The sequence below is a fragment of the Budorcas taxicolor genome, chromosome 1, assembly GCF_023091745.1.
Source record: "Budorcas taxicolor isolate Tak-1 chromosome 1, Takin1.1, whole genome shotgun sequence".
Classification (NCBI taxonomy): domain Eukaryota; kingdom Metazoa; phylum Chordata; class Mammalia; order Artiodactyla; family Bovidae; genus Budorcas; species Budorcas taxicolor.
The window spans coordinates 174,451,583-174,460,999 of NC_068910.1; the positions used below are offsets into that span (position 1 = coordinate 174,451,583).

At 37.1% G+C, this 9,417-nt stretch overlaps 1 protein-coding gene across 1 annotated transcript in view; it reads left to right on the forward strand.

The window, feature by feature from the left end:
* The window catches only part of VEPH1 (ventricular zone expressed PH domain containing 1), a 261,990-nt gene extending 256,934 nt beyond the window's left edge, over positions 1–5,056 (forward strand). The window contains exon 13 of the mRNA XM_052641472.1: positions 4,820–5,056. Coding sequence (XP_052497432.1) covers positions 4,820–5,056 — 237 coding nt within the window. The remainder of the gene's footprint in view (positions 1–4,819) is intronic.
* Positions 5,057–9,417: the final 4,361 nt, after the last annotated feature.

Sequence of the window (9,417 nt, forward strand, 5' to 3'; positions counted from 1 at the left end):
TAATATAATTTTCAATCTGAAGTAGGATGCTCAATAAATATCTGTATTCTGAATTTTCAGTGAGAAACTTGTGAAATAATATTATATTGCAATCAATAATGCCAAGTTATCCCTTTCTTTCCAAATCACATTTATTTATCATTAAACTCTTCTCACTCAAGATCAGGGAGCATGAAATCTTGATGTACTTCTTGGCTATTTTGAGATATAATAATAATAACTTCTCAGTGCTTACCATGTGCCACAGTGGATTACCTCTCACAATCTTCAGAACAATTCTTTGAGATCAGCACTGTTGTTATTGCCATTTTATAGATGGGGAAACTGAGGCACAAAGAAACTGATGGGCTTGTCTGAGGATAGAGCCAGTAAGGTGAGAAAGGGTAAAATTGGAGTTAGACTCAGGCAATGTGACACCAAAGCGTGTTCTTAAATGAGTACACTGTCAAGCTTCCCGTGTACATCTAAGATACAGGGTCAGTAGCAGATCGAAGTGTGTCTGGATTAACTGATGAGAGTGTTAAATTACTAAACAATTACATTTCACTAAGAGCACATGCACTACATCTTTAGGGTGCTCATTACCAAATTTGTTTGAACTTCTCAACAGAAATCAAGTATGGTGTATCTGTATTATGATGAATTCTGATCAGTGTTTTTTAGTTAATAAAGCTTCACATTAACTTTTTAAATGAAAAAGAATATTATGATGGTACCTATTTTGAACTCATGTTACTTTCTTCATCTCTGTGTTTTATAAAATATACAGATGGACTTTCCTGTAGCCAAAGATCTTTTTGAATGAGAAATGTAATGGTGTGTTCAATTTGGAAAGTTATTGGAGGTTTAAGGAAACTTTTTTTTAGCATAGGTTCACATTGAAGCATTTTTAAAATGTTTAAAATGACCATTTGAACTTCCTATCTTTGTTAAAGAAATCAGAATAGAAGTTAAGATGTAGTGATTTTTCCGACCCCTTGGGACAGAGTAGAGTTAGTGCATAAGAGTGTTTTTCCTGAACTCAAATACTGACCTTTATACTTCTTGATTCAGAGCTCTTTAATAAAATTTAGAGAATAAGCTATTTTATGATTGGCTAACTTATTTGACATCTTTATCAGGAGACAATGATTTGACATTCCAGAAGTCTGACAGACCATTTGGCTCAAATATTAGGAAATACTATAATATAGGATAGCTGCTGCTGCTACTGCTGCTAAATTGCTTCAGTCCTGTCCGACTCCTAGTGACCCCATGGACTGCAGCCCACCAGGCTCCCCCATCCCTGGAATTCTCCAGGCAAGAACACTGGAGTGGGTTGCCATTTCCTTCTCCAATGCATAAAAGTGAAAAGTGAAAGTGAAGTCGCTCAGTCCTGTCCGACTCCTAGTGACCCCATGGACTGCAGCCCACCAGGCTCCTCCGTCCATGGGATTTGCCAGGCAAGAGTACTGGAGTGGGGTACCATTGCCTTCTCCAATATAGCAAAGAGACCACACCAAAACCCCTCTCATCCTTCGGGACACTGTAACCTTGCAGTGGCCAGCAATCCAGCTGCAGCTTCAGCCACATCACAGAGGGCCTTTCTTGTAAATGAGGAAAATGTGCATTTTAAAGTAAGAACTAAAAGCTTATAGTGTTATTTTTCACTTTTGCCTTCTAAGGTCTTCATCTCCACCAAACAGCTAGGTAATGGTTTCCTTTGATTTCTTGTCTGTTTCTGTCTTAATTGATTTACTGTCCACTGGTAACCTTTTTTTTCCTTGTTCACTTCCTACATGTATCAATTTTCTACTATAATCTGATTTAAAATACATAATTTTATTACTGTCAGATACTTACTATAAACCAAATTAAACTAACAAAGTATTGCTATTATCTTATAGAGATATCTTCACTTTTCATTCTGTATATCCCCTAAAAAAATTTTGAAAAATCTGCCTAACACCTTGTAGCATTTTAATTTATGTAAATACTTTTATCATAAGTTTAAACAGTTGCACAATAGTGTTATTTTTCAATAGAAAAAATACTTTCTATTGAATTATAAATATTGTCACTTTAAAATTTAAAAATCACATCTCTCCTTTAAATGGTCAGTTCAGTTCAGTCACTCAGTCGAGTCCGATCTTTAAATGTAACCAATAGAATAAAAAGTACCATTGCAATTTGACACCTAACACCATCCATTTAAAAAAATACACAAATTAGCTCTTCTTTAATTGATGTGTTCAGGTTGTTTCTTTGAAATCATAGTTTTATTCTACCATTCCCATAGGATTTTATCCTGATCACCCTATCATTTTCGACTGCAGTAAAACTATGTATATATATTTAAATTTAGTGATTTTAATTTGTGACCATCAGTCTCAAACTGTTAAGATCTTTTATTAACTTTCAAAAATATGTTACTTATGAAAAGCTATGAGTATAATATTGAATGTAATAAATAGTTATTAAACATTAAAAATTAAATGTTTTTTAATGCTTGGTTGAAGGACACTTCCCTTACATCAGTATTTTTTTTAATTGAAGTATAGTTGATATACAATGTTGTGTTAATTTCTGCTGTACAGCAAAGTGATTCAGTTATACATTTATTTTATACATATATATTTACCTTCTTTTTAAATATTCTTTTTCTACAATGTTTTATCATAAGATATTGAAGATAGTCCTCTGTGCTATACAGTAGGACCTTGTTATTTATCTGTTCTACATCTGTTAATCCCAACCTCCCACTCCATCCCTCCACTAACCCCTCCCCTTTGGCAATCATAGGTCTGTTCTCTATGTCTATAAGTCTGCTTCTGTTTTGTGAATATTAGATTCCACATATAAGTGATATCATATGGTATATATCTTTCTATTTCAGACTTACTTCCCTTAGTATGATAATCTCTAGTTGCATCCATGTTGCAGCAAATGGCATTATTTTGTTCTCTTTTATGGCTGAGTAGTATTCCATTGTATATACATAACATATCTTCTTTACCCATTCATCTGTTGATGGGCATTTACATTGTTTCCTTGGCTATCTTGGCTACTGTGAATAGTGCTGCTATGAACAAAGGAGTGCATGTATGTTTTTGTGTTATAGTTTTGACCAGATATACCCCCAAGAGTGAGATTGCTGAGTCATATGACAATTCTGTTTTTTGTTTTCTGAGGCACATCCATACTGTTTTCCACAGTGGCTGCACCAAATTACATTCCTACCTACAGGGCAGGAGGGTTCCCTTTACTCCACACCCTCTCCAGCTTTTCTTATTTGTAGGCTTTTTAAGGATGGCCATTCTGACTGGTGTGAGGTGGTACCTTATTGTAGCTTTGATTTGCTGTTTTTTAATAATTAGCAATGTCAAGCATCTTTTCATGTGCCTAGTGGCCATCTGTATGTCTTCTTTGAAGAAATGTTTTTTGTCCATTTTTCACGTGGATTGTTTGTTCTGTTGTTGTTGAGTTGTATGAGCTATATGTACATTTTGGAGATTAAACCCTTGTCGGTTACATCATTTGCAAATATTTTCTCCCATCCTGTAACTTGTCTTTTCATTTTGTTTATGATTTGCTTTGCAAAAGCTTGAAAGTTTAATTAGGTCATATTTGTTTACTTTTGTTTTAATTTCTATTGCCTTGGGAGATTGACCTAAGAAAATATCGGTACAACTTATGTCAGAGAATGCTTTGCCTATGATCTCTTCTAGGAGTTTTGTGGTGTCATGTCTTATGTTTAAGTCTTTAATCCATTTTATTTTTATGCATAGTGAGAGGGTGTGTTCTAACTTCATTGATTTACATGCAGCTGTCCAACTTTCCTAGCACCACTTGCTGAAGAGACTATCTGTTTCCCATCATACATTCTTGCCTCCTTTGTTGACAATTAATTGACTGAGATGTGTGGGTTTATTTCTGGGCTCTGTTCTTTTAACATCAGTATTTTGAATTGCTCTTTTTGTTTGATGCTCCTGAGATTTTTCCAAGGTGGACAATACACCATAGAAAGTTTGGGAAGAATGAAAAAGATGTTTTTCCATTGCAAAGTGAAAAAATGGTGATTATGAATGGGCAGGTAGGGAAAGGAGGGTTGGCAAGATTCTCAAACACAGGTACATTCTCCAGTAGACAAAATGGACTCAGGGATGTTAAGGATCTGAAATTGCTTTAAAGAAGTATCTGATTCCTTAAAAATTATTCATGCTAGCCCAGCATGACGACTCTGGTGTTAAAGAGATTCTTGAGTATCCTTTAATGCAAAGAAAATGTGACATCATTAAATATTCCTTCCCTTAATGTTTATGGACAAATCATGCTTCCAAAGATTGAGAAAGTTTCAAAAACAGTTTAATCTACTTAAACATTGGAGCCCTGTTTATTCAATTAACACCTCTTTCTCAGAGGTAACACAAAGAAAAATTCAATTTCAGGCCTCTAAAATTATCTCAAATTCTGAGTTAATAGTACCCCAAATTGTACAGCTTCATTTTGCTCTATTAATACAGTGTTAATATCAATAGAAAATGGCATAAAGTCAAAGAAATAGGAATCAAACATTTTCCCCAGTCCCACCATATAACCATATAATACTTTTCTATAAATTGGCTATTTTGTTCTAGCTTAAGATAGTACAACAAAAAACTAGCTGCTCACTTCTTCAGTTGTTTTGATGGCTATTCAAGGCCTTAGGACCCAAAATAACAAAGGTCTCAAGTCACATGAAGTGAACAGATTCTGATCCTCTTGGAAAATTCTCCAGGAGCCAGAGATCTTTCTATACTCTGGAAGCCAGCTCATGTTCTTTCCTTCCCATGCATTTCAGAAAGATGATCCTGATGACTCCCCAATAGAACTCAGCAAAGTACAGAGTGTGAAAGCTGTGGCCAAGAAACGCAGGGATCGCTCTCTCCCTCGGGCTTTCGAAATTTTCACAGACAATAAAACCTATGTTTTCAAGGCCAAGAATGAGAAGAATGCAGAAGAGTGGCTCCAGTGCATCAGTGTGGCAGTTGCCCAAGCAAAAGAGAGGGAAAGTAGAGAAGTAACCACATATCTCTAGGGATTTGCAAGCCAATCTCATACCAGTTGTATACAACGGGCATGGCACTATCATTGCCAATGTCAAGAAAAAGAAATAAATTCACCAAGTCATGCTATCTTTTACTACACACCAATGGAAAAGTTTTCTCCAGGAAGCAAGACTAAAAGTGGCAGGATCCTGGTACATTTCAGATCCATATGGCATTGGCATTAACTCCAGAACAGCTTTGTGAGGCATATAAGAAAAAGAGTTATGAATGATATGGAGCCAGAAATGGGAGAGAAGGATCTAGAAACTTCTGTACCTATGGCATTGTACATTATAGGAAAACAACTTTAAAAGATACCTGAACTGCCTGTCCTAAGGAAAGATTAGGCAATTCTGATGAAAAGTAGTCAATAGTATTAAAAGGAAAAAATCTACAAGGAAAAGTCAAATTGGTGAACACTGACGAAACCATGCAACTTACTTACAGACATATAATTACATTTATCCTCTCCTAATGCAAAAGAGGCTAACACTTGGTAAAATGATTCTCAAATTAAGCCAGTTGTGTAATTAAATGTCTGTCCTTCATAACTCCTTATCTGATTATTCCTTTTACATTCATATATGATCTTAAGTTTAGTTACTTGGCTGTATCTCCTGCCAAGGCAGTAAGTGTAAGCTAGGATTAAACACAGAAGACCATTTTCCCCATCTTCAAAATACATGCCATTTCTGTTAAAATTTGAGATTTTAAAGTTCTATACTTTCTTTCTTTTCATTCAATATTTTAATGTCTCAAAATTATAAACATGTATTTGTTTTTGCCATTACCCATAATTTAAAAAATTAAATCACGGTAGGCAGAATTGTAAAATGGCTTTCATGACCCAAACCCTGGTAAAATCTCTTCCCCTGAGTGTTGTGGGACCTACAGCTTCTAACTAATAGAATATGGCAAACAGGACAGGATAGTCTCTCCCATGATTAGGTTACATTACATGGCAAAGGAAGGAAACGTTTCAGATGTAATGAAGGTCCTTAATCAGCTGACTGAGTTAACTGAGAGGATATGGTCTTGGGTAAGCCTGGCCTAATCAGATGAGCCCTTTGAAATGGTGAACAAGTCAGAGACTCTCTCTTTCCCACTGACCTTGAATAAGCTGCCATGAGTTCTACAGCTTCATGGAAATGAATTTTGCCACAAGCAGTGTGAGCAGCTTGGAAAAGGATCCTGAGCCTCAGATAAGAGCCCATTCTCCACCAACACCTTGATTGCAACTATGCAAAACCTTAAGCAGAGAACCCAGCTATACCATGCTTGGACTCCTGATTCATGGAAGCTTTTTGATAATAAATATGTGTTGTTTTAAACTATTAAGTGTGTGTGGTAATTTGTCAGATAGCAATGGATAACTAATACAAAAGCTAACTTGCAATACACATACAGATTTTTTCCTTGAAATTTATTAAACACAGCCTAATATAGAAAGGTGGAGAAAGGATGTTAAGTACTTAATACTCTGATTTCTACACTGACTCTATTTCTAACTCACTAGGATAGGAAATACAAAGGGGTCAAGTTTAAGGAAGGAAACCATTCAATTTTAAGTTTAAATGTAAAATTTGAGAGTATTATGAGTCATGGAAGTTCTTACAAGTTGGAAATAAGAATTTGAGAGGTCAAAATTTGGGCTCATTGTATATATAGATGGTCACTGAAGATGTGGAATTAGATGAAATTACTCAGGGAGAGTTAGACAACAGAACTAATAGCTTCCTTGGGACACCCAGCATTTAAGCAAAGGGAGGCTGATTAGCGTTCAGAGATATTATAAACCAGAGGAAATAATGTCACAAGAGCCAAGGTTTTCAAGGGAAAGAAAGAAATCAGTCATATGAAATCCTGAAGAGTAATTGCTTAAGATAAAGGATGACTTTTGCAACTAAGTAACTTGTGTCATTGGCAAGAACAATTTCATTGGAGTGATGACGTGAAAGTCAAATTTCAGTGAATTGAAGAATCAACAAGAGGTTAAGAGTTTAAAACAACAATTGAACTCCCCTTTCAAAAACATGGGGCTAAGATGAAGAAAGTGGTTTTATTGTTTGTTTTAAGGATGCATTAGACCTAATGGAAAGAAGTTTAAAACACAGAAAGAAAGAGGAAAAATAACTTTGCTTCAGCAAAGTTTCTAGAAGTGAAGAAGGATGAAATCTCCTCTATTCCACAGCAATTTATGGGAACTGCTACCAAGCAGCAGGTACCATGGTGAGCCTAGAAATGTGAAAATAAAAGATTCAGCTCCTCCCTTCAAGGAGTTTATGGTGTAGTGGAGGAAACAGACATGTACAACAAAAATTGAAATGCTGTGTGGCCAAGTGCCTTGATGGAGGTATGCACGGGGTCCTGAGGAAACACAGGAGAAGATACCACTGTAAGTGACTTGGAATTCAGCTTGGCCTCCTATAACTGTTCCCCAGAAGCGTTAGAGAATGAACTTGTCTTAAAAAACTAATAGGAGTGTTGTGAGGTGACAAGAAGCAAATGACCAGTAGAGGGAAACATCTTGCAGAGGCCAAGGAGGAAGAGGGAACATGGTTCATTTGTAAAACAGCAAGCCCTCAGCTGGGATTGGAACATAAGGGACCTGTTGAGAGTGGTACAGAATACTCCTGAAGGCCTGCATGGTAGTAGCATGTAGGGCTTGGGTCCATGCTAAGTATTTTGAACTTTTTCCTTAAGATGGTGAAATGTATTAAAAAGTTTTAAGATTTGTATTTAGAGAAAAAATCTTGATCATGGTATAGAGAATGGATTGTAGCAGGGAAATGATTTGGGAGCTTCTTGGAAGGTGGTAGGACTTCCCTGATTGCTCAGTTGGTAAAGAATCTGCATGCAACGCAGAAGACCCCGGTTTGGTTCTTGGGTTGGGAAGATCCCCTGGAGAAGACAACTACCCACTCCAGTATTCTGGCCTGGAGAATTCCATGGACTGTATAGTCCATGGGGTCTCAAAGAGTTGGACACAACTGAGCGACTTTCACTTCACTAGAAGGTGGTGAGGACTTAAACTGATATAGTAGCAGAGGGGTTGGAGGGGAATGAAAATGCAGGAAGAATATTGAATTAGTAAACTGGACAGGACACTAGTGGGTTGGATGGAGCTGGAGTATAGAAATGAGAAGGAAAGAGTCTCTGATGACCCCAAGGTGCTTTGGGGAAGCCTGATGCTTGATGATAGCATTCATTGAGATAGAAAATTCCAAAGCAACAGTTTAAGAGGTGGGGCAGATGGTAAATTTAATTTTAATGTATACATTCAGATGGTTAATTTTAACATTCTCACATGGCGCTAGTGGTAAAGAACCCACCTGCCAATTCAGGAGATGTGGGTTTGATTCCTGGGCCAGGAAGATCCCCTAGAGGAGGGCATGACAACCCACTGCAGTATTCTTGCCTGGAGAATCCCATGGACAGAGGAGCCTGGCAGGCTATAGTCCCTAGGGTTGCAAAGAGTCAGACACTACTGAAGTGACTTCATATATATATTCAGAGTCTAGCCAAGTGATTCACCTTGGACTAGAGGGACATCTCCTTCTATGAAGTTGTGCAGGAAAAGGGTGAGAAAAAGCGTAATTGTAAATAATTCTCTAAATAGATTTTTAAATCTACTATCTCATTTATATGAGTCACCCTCATAACCTACCTGGTGAGTAACCCTACCTAGTTTAATTAATTAAGAAACATTGAAATAGACAAGTAGAAATAGAGACTTAATTAACTAGCAGTGTCTAGTTTAGAGCACAACTCTCAGAGCCTTTGAGCCAGTTCGATCAGAGACCGGGAGTTCAATCCCTGAGTCAAGAAGATCCCCTGGAGGAGGGCATGGCAACCCACTCCAGTGTTCTTACCTGGAGAATTCCATGGACAGAGAAGCCTGGCAGGCTACAGTCCATTGGGTCACAAAGAGTAGGGCACGAGTGAAGCAGCTGAGCACCCACATGCAGAGTGATATTTCTGGTTTCGATCCATGATGCAATAATTCCAAATGCAGGCAAATTTTCCTGGGTTCAGAATCACACTAGGCATTTTAGAATCATTGTCTTCTCACTGATGTTTGTGGCATATCCATCCCTGTTGTCAGCTGGCTTACCACAGACTGGCCTTTCCCAAGAAGGCTGCTGTTCCTAATCCCAGTCTATGAAGAAGTCACTTTCTAAACATGTTTAAACCTTTATATATGTTGGTATGAGTACAATTATAATCAGAGTCAGAAATTCAAGTGGTTTTCATTTTGACTTCATTTTGACTGTTTTCATCCCAGATAGCTGTGGAAACATAAATGTTTAAGTGTGAGGCTCTCATCTTGTTATTTCTTAATAACTTGGAG